The sequence below is a fragment of the Neoarius graeffei genome, chromosome 15 (assembly GCF_027579695.1).
Source record: "Neoarius graeffei isolate fNeoGra1 chromosome 15, fNeoGra1.pri, whole genome shotgun sequence".
Classification (NCBI taxonomy): Eukaryota; Metazoa; Chordata; class Actinopteri; order Siluriformes; family Ariidae; genus Neoarius; species Neoarius graeffei.
The window spans coordinates 57,252,392-57,273,663 of NC_083583.1; the positions used below are offsets into that span (position 1 = coordinate 57,252,392).

At 40.9% G+C, this 21,272-nt stretch overlaps 1 protein-coding gene across 1 annotated transcript; it reads right to left on the reverse strand.

Moving 5' to 3' along the window:
• Positions 1-4,824: 4,824 nt before the first annotated feature.
• On the reverse strand, positions 4,825-20,987 carry mob3c (MOB kinase activator 3C). The gene is made up of 4 exons (XM_060941690.1): positions 20,726-20,987; positions 14,854-15,347; positions 6,980-7,182; positions 4,825-6,774 (listed from the first exon to the last, which is right to left on the reverse strand). Exons 2-4 carry the CDS (start codon positions 15,269-15,271, stop codon positions 6,745-6,747), a joined length of 651 nt encoding a protein of 216 aa, XP_060797673.1. The 5' UTR covers positions 15,272-15,347; positions 20,726-20,987; the 3' UTR covers positions 4,825-6,744.
• Positions 20,988-21,272: the final 285 nt, after the last annotated feature.

A 21,272-nucleotide genomic window follows, 5' to 3' on the forward strand; every position in this document is an offset into this window, starting at 1 on the left:
CAAGGTGAATATTAAAAAATCTTTGTTTAAAATATTTTGTATTTCATGCAGAGTTTCGGAAGGAAAAGTCAGCGTTATGGATGTGACGAAATTCCGTTATGGATGTGACGCGTCTGAAATAGACATGGCATATGTTTAGAAAATCAGCAATTTAACCACCATAACCCTTTGAAAAACTCTCTAAATATCAGCTAAAACTATCAAAGTTCTTAAATAATATTTAGGACGGCTATTGTTTTGCTGTTTTGTGGATTTTAGCATACATTTCTGTGGCTTGTGGCAATAATATAGAATTGTACATGATCAAAGTTGATTTTAGCTTGGGTTTTACATTATAAGAAAGAAAGACTGACAGTGACATATTAGGTTGGTTACAAATTGGTTCAACTTATTCACATCTGTAAAATACAGGCCTAGGTGATATCTCTGGGAGTGGTTTTGATGTATTACATGTTGCTTTATTTTTGCATGGTGAGGTTGACATTTACATGGAATTGCCCTTATGTAGGGATGAATGGATATATGGATGGACGGGTTAGTTGATTAATGAATGTTTGGCAAGGCTTAAATTACCAAGCAGATAATAAATTTCTTGCCTTCTTAATGCATTTGAAACAGTAAACAGTAAATAATAAAAATACAGTGACTAGCCCTATTCCACAACTGTAGTAATCCATATTATGTCAAGAACCGCTCAACTACAGTGGTGTTTGAAATTTGTGAACCCTTTAGAATTTTCTATATTTCTGCATAAATATGACCGAAAACATCATTAGATTTTCACACAAGTCCTAAAAGTAGATAAAGAGAACCCAGTTAAACAAATGAGACAAAAATATTATACTTGGTCATTTATTTATTGAGGAAAATGATCCAATATTACATATCTGTGAGGGGCAAAAGTATGTGAACCTTTGCTTTCAGTATCTGGTGTGACCCCCTTGTGCAGCAATAACTGCAACTAAACGTTTCCGGTAACTGCTGATCAGTCCTGCACACCGGCTTGGAGGAATTTTAGTCCATTCCTCCGTACAGAACAGCTTCAACTCTGGGATGTTGGTGGGTTTCCTCACATGAACTGCTCGCTTCAGGTCCTTCCACAACATTTCCATTGGATTAAGGTCAGGACTTTGACTTGGCCATTCCAAAACATTAACTTTATTCTTCTTTAACCATTCTTTGGTAGAAGGACTTGTGTGCTTCGGGTCATTGTCTTGCTGCATGACCCACCTTCTCTTGAGATTCAGCTCATGGACAGATGTCCTGACATTTTCCTTTAGAATTTGCTGGTATAATTCAGAATTCATTGTTCCATCAATGATGGCAAGCCGTCCTGGCCCAGATGCAGCAAAACAGGCCCAAACCATGATACTACCACCACCATGTTTCACAGATGGGATAAGGTTCTTATGCTGGAATGCAGTGTTTTCCTTTCTCCAAACATAACGCTTCTCATTTAAACCAAAAAGTTCTATTTTGGTCTCTTCCATCCACAAAACATTTTTCCAATAGCCTTCTGGCTTGTCCACGTGATCTTTAGCAAACTTCAGACGAGCAGCAATGTTCTTTTTGGAGAGCAGTGGCTTTCTCCTTGCAACCCTGCCATGCACACTATTTGTTGTTCAGTGTTCTCCTGATGGTGGACTCATGAACATTAACATTAGCCAATGTGAGAGAGGCCTTCAGTTGCTTACTATTACACGCCTTGCTCTTGGAGTGATCTTTGTTGGTCGACCACTCCTGGGGAGGGTAACAATGGTCTTGAATTTCCTCCATTTGTACACAATCTGTCTTACTGTGGATTGCTGGAGTCCAAACTCTTTAGAGATGTTTTTTTAACCTTTTCCAGCCTGATAAGCATCAACAACACTTTTTCTGAGGTCCTCAGAAATCTCCTTTGTTCGCGCCATAATACACTTCCACAAACATGTGTTGTGAAGATCAGACTTTGATAGATCCCTGTTCTTTAAATAAAACAGGGTGCCCACTCACACCTGATTGTTATCCCATTGATTGAAAACACCTGACTCTAATTTCACCTTCAAATTAACTGCTAATCCTAGAGGTTCACATACTTTTGCCACTTACAGATATGTAATATTGGATCATTTTCCTCAATAAATAAATGGCCAAGTATAATATTATTGTCTCATTTGTTTAACTGGGTTCTCTTTATCTACTTTTAGGACTTGTGTGAAAATCTGCTGATGTTTTAGGTCATATTTATGCAGAAATGTAGAAAATTATACAACCCTGATTCCAAAAAAGTTGGGACAAAGTACAAATTGTAAATAAAAATGGAATGCAATAATTTACAAATCTCAAAAACTGATATTGTATTCACAATAGAACATAGACAACATATCAAATGTCGAAAGTGAGACATTTTGAAATTTCATGACAAATATTGGCTCATTTGAAATTTCATGACAGCAACACATCTCAAAAAAGTTGGGACAGGGGCAATAAGAGGCTGGAAAAGTTAAAGGTACAAAAAAGGAACAGCTGGAGGACCAAATTGCAACTCATTAGGTCAATTGGCAATAGGTCATTAACATGACTGGGTATAAAAAGAGCATCTTGGAGTGGCAGCGGCTCTCAGAAGTAAAGATGGGAAGAGGATCACCAGTCCCCCTAATTCTGCGCCGACAAATAGTGGAGCAATATCAGAAAGGAGTTCGACAGTGTAAAATTGCAAAGAGTTTGAACATATCATCATCTACAGTGCATAATATCATCAAAAGATTCAGAGAATCTGGAAGAATCTCTGTGCGTAAGGGTCAAGGCTGGAAAACCATACTGGGTGCCTGTGATCTTCAGGCCCTTAGAAGGCACTGCATCACATACAGGCATGCTTCTGTATTGGAAATCACGAAATGGGCTCAGGAATATTTCCAGAGAACATTATCTGTGAACACAATTCACCGTGCCATCCGCCGTTGCCAGCTAAAACTCTATAGTTCAAAGAAGAAGTCGTATCTAAGCATGATCCAGAAGCGCAGACGTCTTCTCTGGGCCAAGGCTCATTTAAAATGGACTGTGGCAAAGTGGAAAACTGTTCTGTGGTCAGACGAATCAAAATTTGAAGTTCTTTATGGAAATCAGGGACGCCATGTCATTCGGACTAAAGAGGAGAAGGACGACCCAAGTTTTTATCAGCGCTCAGTTCAGAAGCCTGCATCTCTGATGGTATGGGGTTGCATTAGTGCGTGTGGCATGAGCAGCTTACACATCTGGAAAGACACCATCAATGCTGAAAGGTATATCCAGGTTCTAGAGCAACATATGCTCCCATCCAGACGACGTCTCTTTCAGGGAAGACCTTGCATTTTCCAACATGACAATGCCAAACCACATACTGCATCAATTACAGCATCATGGCTGCATAGAAGAAGGGTCCGGGTACTGAACTGGCCAGCCTGCAGTCCAGATCTTTCACCCACAGAAAACATTTGGCACATCATAAAATGGAAGATACGACAAAAAAGACCTAAGACAGTTGAGCAACTAGAATCCTACATTAGACAAGAATGGGTTAACATTCCTATCCCTAAACTTGAGCAACTTGTCTCCTCAGTCCCCAGACGTTTACAGACTGTTGTAAAGAGAAAAGGGGATGTCTCACAGTGGTAAACATGGCCTTGTCCCAACTTTTTTGAGATGTGTTGTTGTCATGAAATTTAAACTCACCTAATTTTTCTCTTTAAATGATACATTTTCTCAGTTTAAACATTTGATATGTCATCTATGTTCTATTCTGAATAAAATATGGAATTTTGAAACTTCCACATCATTGCATTACGTTTTTCTTAAAAATTTGCACTTTGTCCCAACTTTTTTGGAATCGGGGTTGTAAAGGGTTCACAAACTTTCAAGCACAAGTAAGTGAAGAGAAACGACATCCATCATTTACTTTAAGACATGAAGTGTCTTTGAATTCATAAAAATAAAGAAAAATCATTGACTTACGAGAAGGTGTGTCAAAACTTTTGACTGGTATAATATTTAGAGCTTGCTTCCTTGTTGATGTTGCAGTGCCTGGAAATAGTAACATAACCCAGAAAGAATTTGAAAAGCCCAGTAACTGTGCTGATCTCAGAGTAGATATTGAAAGGATGTGGAACAGGAAAATGACAGTAATTCCAATAGTAATAAGAGCACTGGGGTCAATTCCTCACAAACTTCCGTGTTCCTTGGACTACTTGAAGATTAAGTACAATGTCGGAGTCTTTCAGAAATCTGTATTGTTCGGAACCACAAATATCTTACGGAAGGTGCTGTTGATCTGAGGTCATGGGGACCTGATGGACATGCAGCAGTACGAATAGACCAGTCAATTACACCGAGACTGTGAACTTATTGACATATGGTGAATAATAATAATAATAATCTCATCTCATTATCTCTAGCCGCTTTATCCTTCTACAGGGTCGCAGGCAAGCTGGAGCCTATCCCAGCTGACTACGGGCGAAAGGCGGGGTACACCCTGGACAAGTCACCAGGTCATGACAGGGCTGACACATAGACACAGACAACCATTCACACTCACATTCACACCTACGGTCAATTTAGAGTCACCGGTTAACCTAACCTGCATGTCTTTGGACTGTGGGGGAAACCGGAGCACCCGGAGGAAACCCACGCAGACACGGGGAGAACATGCAAACTCCGCACAGAAAGGCCCTCGCCGGCCACGGGGCTCGAGCCCGGACCTTCTTGCTGTGAGGCGACAGCGCTAACCACTACACCACCGTGCTGCCCTAATAATAATAATAATAGATTTACATATCAAAAAGTGCAAATAAGAATGACTCAGACAAGGTGTTTCTGAAATACTATATACACAGTATACAAAGATAGAAAAAATTTCAACTTTGGTCACCAGGGGGCCATACATTTCAGTTCATGTTGGACAACACAGTATTTATCACCTGTCTTCTTTTACATGGCTATTTGAATTTATTTGACACTTACATACTCTCTTTATATTTACAGTGAATTTTACAAGTCTAATATCCAGAAAATAAATTATGATATAAATGAATGTTAGGACTTGGTTGATCTGCTTACTGTTAAAGATGCAATAAACAACACTGTGAAGCTAACAACAGACAGATTAGGTGAACCATTTGTTCGGTTGTTCAGCTGGTTTTAAAAATAAATTCTTATGACAGTGATTTCATTTCTATGTGGTTCTAAAATTATGTACACTACCGTTCAAAAGTTAGGGGTCACTTTGAAATGTGCTTATTTTTGAAAGAAAAGCACTGTTCTTTTCAATGCAGATCACTTTAAACTAATCAGAAATCCACTCTATACATTGCTAATGTGGTAAATGACTATTCTAGCTGCAAATGTCTGGTTTTTGGTGCAATATCTCCATAGGTGTATAGAGGCCCATTTCCAGCAACTCTCACTCCAGTGTTCTAATGGTACAATGTGTTTGCTCATTGCCTCAGAAGGCTAATGGATGATTAGAAAGCCCTTGTACAATCATGTTAGCACAGCTGAAAACAGTTGAGCTCTTTAGAGAAGCTATAAAACTGACCTTCCTTTGAGCAGATTGAGTTTCTGGAGCATCACATTTGTGGGGTCGATTAAATGCTCAAAATGGCCAGAAAAATGTCTTGACTATATTTTCTATTCATTTTACAACTTATGGTGGGAAATAAAAGTGTGACTTTTCATGGAAAACACAAAATTGTCTGGGTGACCCCAAACTTTTGAACAGTAGTGTGTAAATAACAGTACGCATTCTCATAAAATCTACGATACAAGCAAGAGAAATGCAACAGACAACATTTTGGCAGTGATATTTGCATTGGACAGAACAAGAATGTTGTATTTCAAGCTGCTTTGAGTACCCAGATGTTTAACATGTCCCAACAGAGTTCCAGAAAACACAAAGGATTAGTCAGTATACTCTTCAGGGACAAAAATTTTAACACTGATTATTTTCGAGTCAGATTTCAGACTTCAAATCTCAGACATGTAAATATGCTGCATAAAACCTCACTCATCTTTTACATGTAGAGCGAATGAACATTTTAAGTCACTGGCTGACATTTTGTAGTTTAAAGCTAGGTCTGGATAAGACTTAAAACTGCAACTGGTGGAGAGACTCCGGCTCAGGAGAGCGGATCTACCCCTTGGTCTCCATTGCTCCCAGGTCCACCTTGGCCCCGGGTGGTTGCACCTGTAAAGGGTCCCATGGGTAAATAGTATCTGGTGGATAGACAAACCCCACTGCCTTGTGGGTTAGCCTCTTTAGGTAAGGGCTAAGGGAGTAAAGCGTAACAGAAAACCAGGGCCCATTCCCTCCAAAATTGTTGGGTGGTGGGTTAGTACCTCGCCCCCGAAAAACTTTACACTGCTACTGAAACGGCAACGAAAAAGCAATCTATAAAATTAACAAGTTTTGGCAACTACAGTATTATGATCCTATATATTTGAAGATTCGTTTGCAGTCCAATGTGTAAAAAAGAGAAAGAAAGAAAGAAAGAAAAGAAATACAATGGTATCGGCTCATATAGCATATTTAACCATGAAAACACCTTTTTGGAATATCAAGTCTGCTACAACTCTACTTAGGCTCATTGAGTAGGATAATATCCTAATACAACAAGGTGAACCTTGGGTCAAATATACATTAAAAGTGAAGGTTTAAAAATATGAGATGTCTGGACGATTGCTGTATGAACACCAGCATTCAGCTCTTAGGTGTTACGTCACTGTCCGCCTTCTTCAGTTACAAATCCGTTCTGTCATGGCTCTCTGTTGAAAAAGAAAAGAAAGACGTGAATTTTTGTGTGTATATTTGGAATTTTGTGCGTGTGTGTCTGTATTTAGTCTCCAATCCAACCAATGTCAAATATCTCCTCCACCCACCAGACAGCGCTCTCTCTCTCTCTCTCATCCACTACCTGTATTGTAAATGATCTGTAATTGCTAAAAATCTGTTAAAACATATCCTTCTTACCAGTGGCTCCAGTTCCGAGTGTTCGATGAGACTAAACTCCGAGATGAAGTAGTAGTAGTGTTTGTAGCAGGTGTTCACATGAGCCTCAGCTCCCATGTTGCAGATGCTGTCAAAGTGGTGGATATAAACATGCACGAACACACGGAAAAGCCGACTTAGGATCTTTTTGCAGACCTGCTGGAAGTTCCTTGGAAAAGGAACCCCTGAAAGGGAGATAAAGCTTAAAAACCTGGAGTCATGTCATATACACGTCACTGTTACACTAGTCAGCTGGGTAACATGAACTTATAATCCATAGGGCCAAATTACTCAATTCTGATGGGTCAATCAAGGAGGGCTTTTTTCCTTAACACGGGGCCGTATTTCTGAAATGCTATTGGCTAGTTCGTTGCTTGGTTACGGTTACAAAAATTGTGTCAACAAAATGGTTTTTGTAAAGAAGTTCCAGTAAAATTTTGTAAACCACTTTCAAAATCCTCGTGTCGTGTCGCCGTGTCATGATGAAAGACGCTTTAGAAACTGATTCAAACGTGCAAGATAGTCTCGCGCCCTGATTGGTTCAGAAAACGTGAATGACAAATGTTGTGAACTTGAATGGCTTCTGAAGTATGAATTTGGCCCTATATATTATAAACAAGTAATCATATGGTTCCTCGTAAAATTAAGGATCAATTTCACTCGTGATTTCAAAGTTTTGAAATTCATCTCATCTCATCTCATTATCTCTAGCCGCTTTATCCTGTTCTACAGGGTCGCAGGCAAGCTGGAGCCTATCCCAGCTGACTACGGGCGAAAGGCGGGGTACACCCTGGACAAGTCGCCAGGTCATCACAGGGCTGACACATAGACACAGACAACCATTCACACTCACATTCACACCTACGCTCAATTTAGAGTCACCAGTTAACCTAACCTGCATGTCTTTGGACTGTGGGGGAAACCGGAGCACCCGGAGGAAACCCACGCGGACACGGGGAGAACATGCAAACTCCGCACAGAAAGGCCCTTGCCGGCCACGGGGCTCGAACCCGGACCTTCTTGCTGTGAGGCGACAGCGCTAACCACTACACCACCATGCTGCCCAACTTCGAAATCATTAGTGAAATTAATCCTTAATTTTACTCAGCCCCATACGATTACCTATACTAACACAAAACGGTACGACATATTTATAAATGCTCATAATCTTCACTGTTAAATTAACAATGCATTGTGTTTAATTACATAAGCAAATATTCTGTAGCCCTAGGAGCAGTTGTCGCCAGAAGTAGCATGTGACGTTATGGTTTTGGTGGGGCAGAACAACATTAATAATGACATAGTCTCAAAGAAAATTAGGTTGGGAGGATATTATACTTGAATTACGCTATAGGCTATATCTAGTGAATTTTTTGAGTAACCTCATAATACTCAGTTGATTCTGATAAAATAGTCTAGCAGCTTGTTTTGAGTGGTGTTACATGTATCTTTTCTCACCTGTGTGTTATTCATATTCTGCAAGGCCCATGCATAAGAGCTATTATTCTATCCACATTCACTAGATATGAGCAATCGTGCGCTCTGATTGGCTACTCTACTACTATCAGCTCATATACCGTGAGTAGAGGAAAACAAAATGGCGGAGCGTGTTGCTGAACCAACCGAGGATGAAATAAAAATTCTACTTGAAAACAAAACCCTAAAAATTTTATCAAGTATTTAAAAGAAACATAAATAGCTAAAAGAATATAGTTTTCATTCCCGCCCCCATATCTCCTGTTCCACACTCCAGCCCAGTCGGTGGCGGTAATGCAACTTTAAGTTGGTTTGCCAACTGCCAAAAAACCCTAAAGAAGGAAAAAAAATACAAAAAAAGGCAACAAAATATGGAATAAAAGTATTGTATGGTAAGAATGTATCTTTTATTATTATTATTATTATTATCGCATTTCCCACAAATTGCTACTGTCATTTCGCTGGTTTGTTTACATTCTAAGCGGAAATGATTTTGTCTGATGTTTTGTATAAAAGTTTTTCATCTCATCTTATCATCTCTAGCCGCTTTATCCTGTTCTACAGGGTCGCAGGCAAGCTGGAGCCTATCCCAGCTGACTACGGGCGAAAGGCGGGGTACACCCTGGACAAGTCGCCAGGTCATCACAGGGCTGACACATAGACACAGACAACCATTCACACTCACATTCACACCTACGGTCAATTTAGAGTCACCAGTTAACCTAACCTGCATGTCTTTGGACTGTGGGGGAAACCGGAGCACCCGGAGGAAACCCACGCGGACATGGGGAGAACATGCAAACTCTACACAGATAGGCCCTCGCCGGCCACGGGGCTCAAACCCGGACCTTCTTGCGGTGAGGCGACAGTGCTAACCACTACACCACCGTGCCACCCTTATAAAAGTTTTTATTTATTGAATTTGCAAAAAATAAAAATGCCCTGTTTCTAAAAATCCAGTGAATGTGGATAGAATAAAACAATTATTCCATTCAATCTCGTCATACACGGCTTATAGCCAACTTGGTGCTACATGCCTCGTCAGCTGTTTGAAGCAGGAGAGGGAAATGGAGGATGTGAATGAAACATGAAAGACCGACTACAGTAATGGAAAGTGAGAAGAAAAGACGGAATGTTGTGAAGGAAAGGAAACGCAGGACCAAACTAATAAATATCGGCGGTCAGTGAGCGCCTCGGTGCGATCAGCTGTTCGTTTAGCGACAGAATGATGGAACTGTCAGTGCATGGTCAAAGGTAGATGGCAGTAATGCGACACTGTGGATGCCAGCTGCCGTAAAACCCAAAAGAAGAAGAACAAGAAGACAGCCTTGTTGGCTATCAGCTCATGTACGACTCGATTTTGTGGAATAACTGTTAACGGTCATTAACCAAGGTTGCTTGGTTTCAGCTAAATTTCCAACCTTACTACATTTTAAAATTTACAGAAAAGACCTGAAACTAGCTAAAAAATTCACAAATTGGAAAACTTAGGCATCTTTTTTTTCCCTTTTCATAGCCTTTACATGAGAAACAAGGTTACCATGGTGCAAACATATTTCTGATATTATTATCAAACTATTAAACTTTGTAATATATTTTACAATAAAAATGATTCTCTACATCATGGACACATTGTCTACACTTTGGTTGCAGAAATTTCATCTCATCTCATTATCTCTAGCCACTTTATCCTGTTCTACAGGGTCGCAGGCAAGCTGGAGCCTATCCCAGCTGACTACGGGTGAAAGGCGGGGTACACCCTGGACAAGTCACCAGGTCATCACAGGGCTGACACATAGACACAGACAACCATTCACACTCACATTCACACCTACGGTCAATTTAGAGTCACCAGTTAACCTAACCTGCATGTCTTTGGACTGTGGGGGAAACCGGAGCACCCGGAGGAAACCCACGCGGACACAGGGAGAACATGCAAACTCCGCACAGAAAGGCCCTTGCCAGCCACGGGGCTCGAACCCGGACCTTCTTGCTGTGAGGCGACAGCACTAACCACTACACCACCGTGCTGCCCGGTTGCAGAAATTTATTAGATTTAATTCCAATAGGCTCTTTGCAGCTAGAGGTCACATGCTTGGATACCACATCACAACACCATACTGGAGAGCAAACTTTCAAGTAAACAGAAAACCTCGACAAGGTCAAGCACAAAAGTTTCAGCAGTTTATAGCGCTTAATATCTTTCCTTTTCTAGAAGAATTGTCAGTGTAGTGTTCTAAGTTTAGTTTTGGCTCTTTACAAGAAAAAAATCATTTTATCATGAAGGCATTAACTTTTGGATCTTCGTGGCCAAACAACATGGCGACTTCGCAACATATGTACACCAAAAAAAACTTGTCAAAGCACTTATTTTAATTCTAACAGCTCAAAGCAGGTCCATAATAAAAGTTTAGAAGGTATATAGCTGTTTTTACAAGGTTTGATGACATCTTGAAGATATAAACGAACAATTTACTGTGATGATAGCATGAAGCTCAGCTTCCCTGCTCCTCCTCTCAGCTCGAATTCTAGTTCTAAAAATCTCATCAGAATTTTTCTGTAACAAACTACGTGAATCAACAGACTTCATTTTTATGAAGCTTAAATCTCACTCGGCTAGATAACGCATACGCAGTACTGACACAGATACTAGTAAACAATTCCATTGTCATAGCAACGTGATTCTTTCCATCTAAAAAGATCTCAATGAATAAAAACAAACAAATGTATGTTGCATAAAAATGATCGATGAGGCGCTGTAATGAGTATGTGTTATCATTGCGGTAAATTGTTCGTTGATATCTTCACGATGTAGCTAAACTTTACAAAAACATCTATATACCTTGAAAAATTTTATTATGGAGCTGCTTTGAGCTGTTAAAATGAAAAGAAGAGCTTTAACAAGGTTTATTTAGTGTACATACTTTGCAAAGTCGCCATGTTGTTTGGCCGTGAAGATCCAAATGCCGTCCGTTAAAGCTAGACTGCCTTTCAGATTTTTCAAGTGTAGGTCATAAAAAGAATTCTCCCCAACACCCAATTATTTTTGTTTAGTGGACCGAAAGCTACTGACTTCGATTCACTTCCAATTTTATTAGTTTTTTTTTAAATAGAGCAAGTAATGAATTTAGGGCCACATGGCCCTAAATTCTCCACTGTTTTTTTCCTGCTTCACCATGACACAATACAAGATACTATGTTATGCATCACGTAGTGGGCTTTCCCCGTTCACCCAAGGCATTGTGGGATACAAATTTGAAGCAGGAGAGGGAAATGGAGGACGTGAGTGTGTGAATGAAACATGAAAGACCGACTACAGTAATGGATAGCGAGAAGAAAAGACATTATGTTGTGAAGGAAAGGAAATGCAGGACCAAACTAATAAATATCGGCGGTCAGTGAGCACCTCGGTGTGATCAGCTGTTCGTTTAGCGACAGAATGATGTAACTGTCAGTGCACGGTCAAAGGTAAACCTGTAGATGGCAGTAATGTAACACTGTGGATGCCAGCTACCATAAAACCCAAAAGAAGAAGAACAAGAAGTCATCTATATCCCCCGCCCTATATACCAACTGTATACCAAGTTTCAAGATATTATTTGTCACATTTTTCAAGTTCTGCTGCAGGAAACCAACCCTACCTCTTTACACTGACCTCAGCAGCCCATGGCATAAACCCAGTGGACCTTTGGTCCAGGTGAGCTAAAAATTAAAATTTCTCACATTTCTTAGTATCAAAAGGCACATATAGATTACTTAATCAACACGTATACCAACTTTCAAGACCGTACCACTCATAGTTTTCAAGTTCTGCTCCGGAAACAAAACCTACCCCTAAGACTAACCTGAGAGACTAAGTCTGAAATTGTTTCCATGGAAACATCTCATCTCATCTCATTATCTCTAGCCGCTTTATCCTTCTACAGGGTCGCAGGCAAGCTGGAGCCTATCCCAGCTGACTACGGGCGAAAGGCGGGGTACACCCTGGACAAGTCGCCAGGTCATCACAGGGCTGACACATAGACAACCATTCACACTCACATTCACACCTACGGTCAATTTAGAGTCACCAGTTAACCTAACCTGCATGTCTTTGGACTGTGGGGGAAACCGGAGCACCCGGAGGAAACCCACGCGGACACGGGGAGAACATGCAAACTCCGCACAGAAAGGCCCTCGCCGGCCACGGGGCTCGAACCCAGGACCTTCTTGCTGTGAGGCGACAGCGCTAACCACTACACCACCGTGCCGCCCTCCATGGAAACATGAAAAATTAAAATTTCTCAAATTTCTTAGCATGAAAAGGCACATCTACATCACCTTGTTAACATGTACACCAAGTTTCAAATCCATATCTTGAATAGTTTTGGATATATGCTCCGGAAACGAACATTGCTCTTAGAAACTAAGTCAAAGTCTATTTTTTATGTAAAAATTTGAAAAATACTTTTTCCCCCCAAATCCAAAATAGCAAAAGGCACAAGTTCACATGTTGCTTGATATGTATACCAAGTTTCATGAAGATATCTTCAGTAGTTTTAAAGATATGGCCCGGAAATGAAAACATAACCGGACGGAAGGATGGACGGAACCCGTTTCTAGAAGAAGAAGAAGAAGGTAAACCTGCACATGCACACACGGACTTCCTCTGTCTGCTTGACTACGCAAAGCAAGCAATTTCATGCACATTATTTGCTCGGGAATCCCCTCAAATTAAAAAACTTCCCAGCCACAGAATGGCCTGGGTTTTTTTTTTTTTTTGTGAGCTATTACAGAAATAAACATATATCACAATGACCAAATTTCAGAGGGAACTAAATTTCACCGATTTTATGAAATCGAAAGGCCATCTCGCTTTAAGTCAACGTCTTCACAATAAAATCGTTTTTTTTCCCTGTAAAAACGAGCCGAAACTAAAGTTAGAAAACTACGTTGACAATTCTTCTAGAAAAGGAAAGATATTAAACGCCATAAACTGCTGAAACGTTTATGCTTGACTTTGTCAAGGGTTTTGTTTACCTGAAAGTTTGCTCTCCAGTATGGTGTTGCTATGTGGTATCCAAGCACATAACCTCTAGCTGCAAAGAGCCTATTATTTGATGTAAAGCAAAATCCTAGCAGCCGAACATTCATTTTCAACTATCCCAATCTGAAGAAGAAGAAGCCTTTATTTGTCACATGTACACTTCAAGCACAGTGAAATTCATCCTCTGCATTTAACCCATCTGAAGCAGTGAACACGCGCGCACACACCCAGAGCAGTGGGCAGCCACACTACAGCGCCCGGGGAGCAGTCAGGGGTTCGGTACCTTGCTCAAGGGCACTTCAGCCCAAGGCCACCCCACGTTAATCTAACTGCATGTCTTTGGACTGTGGGGGAAACCGGAGCACCCGGAGGAAACCTACGCGGACACGGGGAGAACATGCAAACTCCACACAGAAAGGCCCTCGCCGGCCGCTGGGTTCGAACCCAGAACCTTCTTGCTGTGAGGCAACCGTGCTAACCACTACACCACCATGGCGCCCAAAGATACCCACTTGGCTATGCTGCCTCTCTACAATCTGGTGTAAAAACCATTGCCCTGGCAACCCTGTCATGAAACGTCCTGTCCATTGCTCTAGCAGTGTGATTCCCTACAATTATGTAGCATCTAGAAAGGCAAGTAAATCAGTGGAACTTGTATTTGTCAAACAACAACTTTAAAAAAAATCACTGATCATTCAAAAAAGGCAGCGAGAATTTTGACAGAATTTAAAATGTACGGAGTTGTGAATGAGGACTTTCTGAAGATTAAGATTTGTTGAATGGCTGATAGTATATAGAGGAGTCGCCAGTGTTTGTAGGGTCCTTCTTTCTAACTGACAGAACATCTCATCTCATTATCTGTAGCCGCTTTATCCTGTTCTACAGGGTCGCAGGCAAGCTGGAGCCTATCCCAGCTGACTACGGGCGAAAGGCGGGGTACACCCTGGACAAGTCGCCAGGTCATCACAGGGCTGACACATAGACACAGACAACCATTCACACTCACATTCACACCTACGGTCAATTTAGAGCCACCAGTTAACCTAACCTGCATGTCTTTGGACTGTGGGGGAAACCGGAGCACCCGGAGGAAACCCACGCGGACACGGGGAGAACATGCAAACTCCACACAGAAAGGCCCTCGCCGGTCACGGGGCTCGAACCCGGACCTTCTTGCTGTGAGGCGACAGCGCTAACCACTACACCACCGTGCCGCCCTCTGTTCTAAATTACCTTCTCAAAATAAAACAGCTTCTCAGATGCACATAACTGCAGTTAAGTGTGATGCTGTATTTCCATTGTTGTTAAATATAATGTATTTAAGAGCGTATGCACAAAATCATTGTGGACACACCTATGCGTGTAGGGAAGATATTCTCATTGTTGATGAGCGATTCAATCCAGTCCATCAGCAGGTTCATATACTGAAGGGCTGGGAGTTTGGTGGGCTTCTTGTAATGATCTCCATCTTGCCATCTGTACTCATAGCGGGGGCCTCCAGACATGACAGGGCAGCTTCTCTCTGTGCAGAATTCACTAACAGTTCCATAGATCAGGTTGATACGGTTAAAGAAATCTACCACATGGACAGCAATCCAGTCATTAATGTTCTCTCCCTCAGGCAGCTGAACCACCTTCCTGAGGTCCAACCCTGACTTCAGTGATGCCTGGGCTCTCTTATACAGCTCAAACCTCTGCGTGCCAGGCTCAAAGCGCTTCCGAGGCCTGAATGTCTTGTCTTTGCTGAACACTTGGCCAAGGCATAGAGCCATGCTTCTACTGCTTCTTCTTCCACCAGAAATGCCAAGACGGATGAGATGAAGTCTCCTGTTTCATCAACTGATGATGCTTGTGAAAAGAATAAAAATATGAATAAAAATTAATATACTGTAATTTTGGATCTTTGGGATTTTGTTTTAGCAATTCGATATTCTGAAAAGTTTACAAGTAAGTGGTACATGACAGAATGAAAGTTGCTAGGTGTAAGGTTTCCGGTAGAAAAGTGCTTGGAAGGTGACTTGCAAGATTTTGCAACATGGTTTGAACTGTGGCCTGTTTCACAACGCAAATTAATTTCCTGGCTGTGAGAGCCAAGTTAACAAATATTCAGAGAGAATTCAGAGCTGTGGTACGGTATGTCTAAGTAGTAATGACACAAATGGTCTGCTGGCATGGTATGCAGTATGCTACTATGCCCAAGAATTCTTGACTCTCAGAATATAATTATCTGCTGCCAGATTAAGCCTGGTGAGAATAAAATCTTGCTTGTGCACATCAGTAGCTATGACTGTCACAGTTACTGAATACCACACGAAAAAGCAAATCCTCATAGATGCCCCATAATCTCACAATGCTCTGGTGCATTGGGCAGCCCACTATGTCTAGGCAGCAAGCTAAAAAAAAACAGTTTAAGGATCAAAACAATGACATTTGGTCACTTCCAGAATTGTGTATGTTCATTATCCAATCTGTATGATCTAATCTAAATAGTTTGTTCTGCCAAAAAGAAAACAATAACTAGACACTTTACGGTCTGCTTTACAGTATGTGGCCAAGATAACAATAAAACTTGACTTGACTTGATAGATACCCTAGATGACTGACTTCTCATTTCATCTCTTTATCTCTAGCCACTTTATCCTGTTCTACAGGGTTGCAGGCAAGCTGGAGCCTATCCCAGCTGACTACGGGCGAGAGGCGGGGTACATCATGACTGACTTTCACCCAATATTATTGAGTCTACAACATAAATGTAAAAACCTCTTGTGGATCACTAGCCAGCTATCATGAGTTCTCTACAGTGCAAAAAACTGAATTTGAGGAGAAAATTCCTTAATACTAGTGAAATTATTTTGCTACATGGACAGATAATTTTACTTGACAAGACGTCTTGGAATAAATTGGTTACAATCTAGAAAGAGTTTTAATAATCTCAAAGTTGGTGTCTTGTATTCTTCTAAAGGAAATGTGAGATCGTTTCAACTATATTCAAGACGTTCTAACTTAAGATATCATTTTTGTAGTGTAGAAGGAAACAAGACACCAACTCTGAGATTATTAAAACTAGTTCTAGATTGTAACCAACTTATTCCAAGTAAAATTATCTGTCCATGTGGCAAGATAATTTCACTAGCATTAAGGAATTTTCTCCTCAAATTCAGTTTTCAGGTTTGTGCAGTGTAGCTAAAACAACTTTGCAGGTGAGTAATCATACAAATTACACAATCAAGCTGCTCCTCCATTGAACAAACACCAAATTAGAGAACAAATAAATGCCTTACTTGTTCGGCAAGAAAAATTTATATATATATATATATATATATATATATATATATATATATATATATATATATATATTAGGGTGCATCAGTTGCCCTCACTTTCATAAAATCTGATGCATTTTTGTTTGGGTGTTCCTTTTCACCAAAAAAGACATCCTGTAAAATTCTTTGACCATATTCAAAAGTCTAATGGTGGCACCATGAGGTTCATTTTTTGCCAAAAAAACGCTTATTTTATGTTTTCGCGTAAGGTTTGAATCACAATGTTGGACTCCATTTATTGATTTCTTGTGAGCCAGAGATCATGTTAAGAACCTTTGCAAGGGATTGAGAAGCATTAATGTGATTCATAATACATTTGTATTGTTTAAAAGTAGTTGAACAATGATTCAATGAACAGCTAAAACTCAAACTGTGCTTGATAATATATTTAGAATATGTACTAAAAATGTGTATCTAAGATATTTGGTATACTCTATAAGGTGCCATAATGTTTCATGAAAAGTGATCGAAATTTTATCATAAAAGTAATAAAATAGCAGCTTTTTCCATAACTTTGAGCTCCTGGTGCCACCATTAAACTTTTGAATTTTGTCAAAATATTTCACCCAGTGTGTTTTCTTACCAAAAGGAACATAAAAACAAAAATGCATCATGATCGGAGGAACTTTTCATTTTTAGGGGGCAACTGATGCACCCTAATATATATATATATACATATATCTCATCTCATCTCATCTCATCTCATCTCATCTCATCTCATCTCATCTCATTATCTGTAGCCGCTTTATCCTGTTCTACAGGGTCGCAGGCAAGCTGGAGCCTATCCCAGCTGACTACGGGCGAAAGGCAGGGTACACCCTGGACAAGTCGCCAGGTTTTATATATATATATATATATACACCTCTCCTGAATCCATTTTCCTTCGAATATCATATTGACTCTCTGACCCTGATTTGGTTTGTTTACTCTTTCATACTTTCTAACATTCTCTGTTACATGATTGACTACCTGCATTCACACTTCTTTCATACCTAAAGTTGGGTACATGATGACATTTCTCATATCTGAGCTGGCATACGACGTGTGCATACAAGTTTCCCGACACCCCAGACACAGCGCTGAATGAATTACTAGTACTGGATTTGTCAGGGTAATTCGCACCAGCCCACAAACATAGAGGACTTTTTGTCCCCTGACTCAATAATTTAAAGCTCAAACTGTAAGCAGTGTAGATAGTTAAAAGTAAATACGAATTTAGCATAGATAGAACAACATCATACATGAATAACAAGTTTGGAAATTGGCCTGCTTTAGAAACCTGACTATTTTATTATTCTTGTTCTAAACAGGAAGGTGCAGTGGTTCGCACTGTTGCCTCACAGCAAGAAGGTTCTGAGATTGAACCTCGTGACAAACTGGGGCCTTTCCGTGTGGAGACTGCATGTTCTCCTCGTGGCTGTGTGGGTTTCCTCTGGGTTCTCTGGTTTCCTCCCAAAGACATGCGGATTAGGTCAACTGGCTACTCTAAATTGCCCATAAATGGGAATGTGAGTGTGAATGGCTGTTCGTCTCTGTGATAGATTGGAGACCTGCCCAGGGTGAACCCCACCTCTCGCCTGAAGTCAACTGCGATTGGCTCCAGCTTTCCCCACAACCCTGATGGATAAGTGGTAGAGATAATGGATGGATGGATGGATGGATGGATGGATGGATGGATGGGTGGATGGAGACAATAAGTTAAGCTACCTCTAATTGGAGAATAATTACACCCAGGTCAAATGACAAATGTCTCTATATGATTATCTATATTCTATATCAATGTAATATTAGTTTTGTGCCCGAATAGAGGTTACAACAGTCAAATTAACATCTACATTTGGAAAGGCAGAAATGAAACACAGTAGAACAGCTGCTACACAGGACCACATGATACTGTTGGTCATATGACTCCATATTCTCATCTCATTATCTCTAGCCGCTTTATCCTGTTCTACAGGGTCGCAGGCAAGCTGGAGCCTATCCCAGCTGACTATGGGCGAAAGGCGGGGTACACCCTGGACAAGTCGCCAGGTCATCACAGGGCTGACACATAGACACAGACAACCATTCACACTCACATTCACACCTACGCTCAATTTAGAGTCACCAGTTAACCTAACCTGCATGTCTTTGGACTGTGGGGGAAACCGGAGCACCCGGAGGAAACCCACGCGGACACGGGGAGAACATGCAAACTCCGCACAGAAAGGCCCTCGCCGGCCATGGGGCCCGAACCCAGAACCTTCTTGCTGTGAGGCAACAGCGCTAACCACTACACCACCGTGCCGCCTGACTCCATATTATCCAAGTAAATATTTTTTTCTTTACATGCTCCTGACAAAATTCAGTTATATTTATTGGTAAGATAATCATTTTGACCTATGAGTTGTTTTAGATAAACATGGGTGGCATAGTGTGATATTTTTTTTCATCACTTCCTTTGTTTCTATGCGGTCTGACTGCATATGATAACGGACCAGCATTGTGGCGCTCTCAGGTTTACCCTCTCCATTCACAGCCTCTCTTTTCCTGTCTACTGACTTCTGACTGTCTTGATATTTTGCCCTCCGTTCCTACACAGCTGTATCAACTGAGCACATTCAGTTGAGACCTGAAATTAACCTTCCCATTTGGCACAATTGTAAGCACGCTTCACAACCCAGGGACTGCAACTAGCCAGTGACCTACACTGGGAGATTTATGTTGTGGCCACATACAGTATCTGGAGAACCGAAATGACTGGAATTAAATGTTTGGCTCTCTTTCTGCTTCCAAAGCACAGTATATACTACGAGCTAAATAATCAATTGAAACATTTTTCCATAATCACAGCTTAAAATCTTGCTCTCTAATTCTGGAAACCTATCAGCTCAAAAGTCATAAACAGTCCTCAAGGAACTTTATCATTCGGTTATACTTGATTATATGGCGAAACATTATAAAAATTCAAAACACTCAATTTGCCCGAAGTATTGCTGTGGAAAATAACTCTTTTTTTTGTTGTTACATTACTGACAAGGCTAGAATGTAATCTGAACCATATAACTCATCTCATCTCATTATCTGTAGCCGCTTTATCCTGTTCTACAGGGTCGCAGGCAAGCTGGAGCCTATCCCAGCTGACTACGGGCGAAAGGCGGGGTACACCCTGGACAAGTCGCCAGGTCATCACAGGGCTGACACATAGACACAGACAACCATTCACACTCACATTCACACCTACGCTCAATTTAGAGTCACCAGTTAACCTAACCTGCATGTCTTTGGACTGTGGGGGAAACCGGAGCACCCGGAGGAAACCCACGCGGACACGGGGAGAACATGCAAAATCCGCACAGAAAGGCCCTCGCCGGCCACGGGGCCCGAATCCAGACCTTCTTGCTGTGAGGCGACAGCGCTAACCACTACACCACCGTGCCGCCCCAACCATATAACTATTGCAGATTTTCTTCTCTTACTCTAATATCTTACTTGTATTTTTGGTATTACAAAATCCATTACCATACACACCTACGGTACTACTTCAGTCATATACATGAGAAAGAAATACAGTATATGAACATGTAATATATATTTAAAAGCACTACTGTATTTATGAAAAGCCATTATGTGTACATCTCTATTGTATATAATGTGTGGGTGTGTGGGGGAGTGAAGCATATTCTACACATTCTCAGGAACTCATATATCTTTACATATTCCAGCAAGTCTTTTACGTCCATAGAGCCTAATGGAATACAGGCACACAAATGCAGGAGAACAAACATCTCATCTCATCTCATCTCATCTCATCTCATCTCATCTCATCTCAAGTGCAAAAAGGCAAAGAATTTGTTTATATTCATTGACATAATGTATAGTAAGAAAAGAGAAAGGGAAGAAAAAGTATCTTCCCTACAGTACCTGGCTCAAGTCCCGTCCTGAATGCTTGGAATGCTGTGGGGATCTATGGGAAAGCTCAGGAGGAATTCTCAGCCTCCAGTCAGCAGCCAGAGGACATGGACTACACCGTTGTTTTAAAGAGCTTTATCTCAGAAACTCATCAGAAAACCTGACCAGTCTGAAAACAGATAAGACTTGAAAAACAGAGAGAAAACTTGTTTGGCTTCTCTTCCTGGGACTGATGTCATATCCTGATTTTGTCAGCCAACCCCTACTGTGTGCGTGTGTATGTGTGTGTGTGTGCACTTAGAAGCAGCCTAGAGCTATATAGGAGGATCCTGTTGGATGTGGGAGGAGCAGCAACTTCTGTAACTTTATTCCCTCTTCTTATGTCCTCAGCTCTGCCCAAAACCTCTACTCACTGAAAACCACCCACTTGAGTTCAGTCAGGCATGTCATGTGAATCTCTCTCTCTCACACACACACACTGACATCTGACTGTCTTAAGAGAATATCTGACATCGATCAAGTCTACAATGATACACTGAATGTACAGCGCCCTCCACAA

Bases quoted from the DNA above. Each gene is read 5' to 3' on its own strand.
- mob3c (XM_060941690.1), bottom strand. From the start codon at position 15,271: ATGGCTCTATGCCTTGGCCAAGTGTTCAGCAAAGACAAGACATTCAGG. The intron at 7,183-14,853 runs GTGTGTCCACAA...TCTCCCTTTCAG, and splicing joins TATCTTCCCTACACGCATAG to GGGTTCCTTTTCCAAGGAAC. The intron at 6,775-6,979 runs GTAAGAAGGATA...CTTTTTCAACAG, and splicing joins ACTCGGAACTGGAGCCACTG to AGAGCCATGACAGAACGGAT.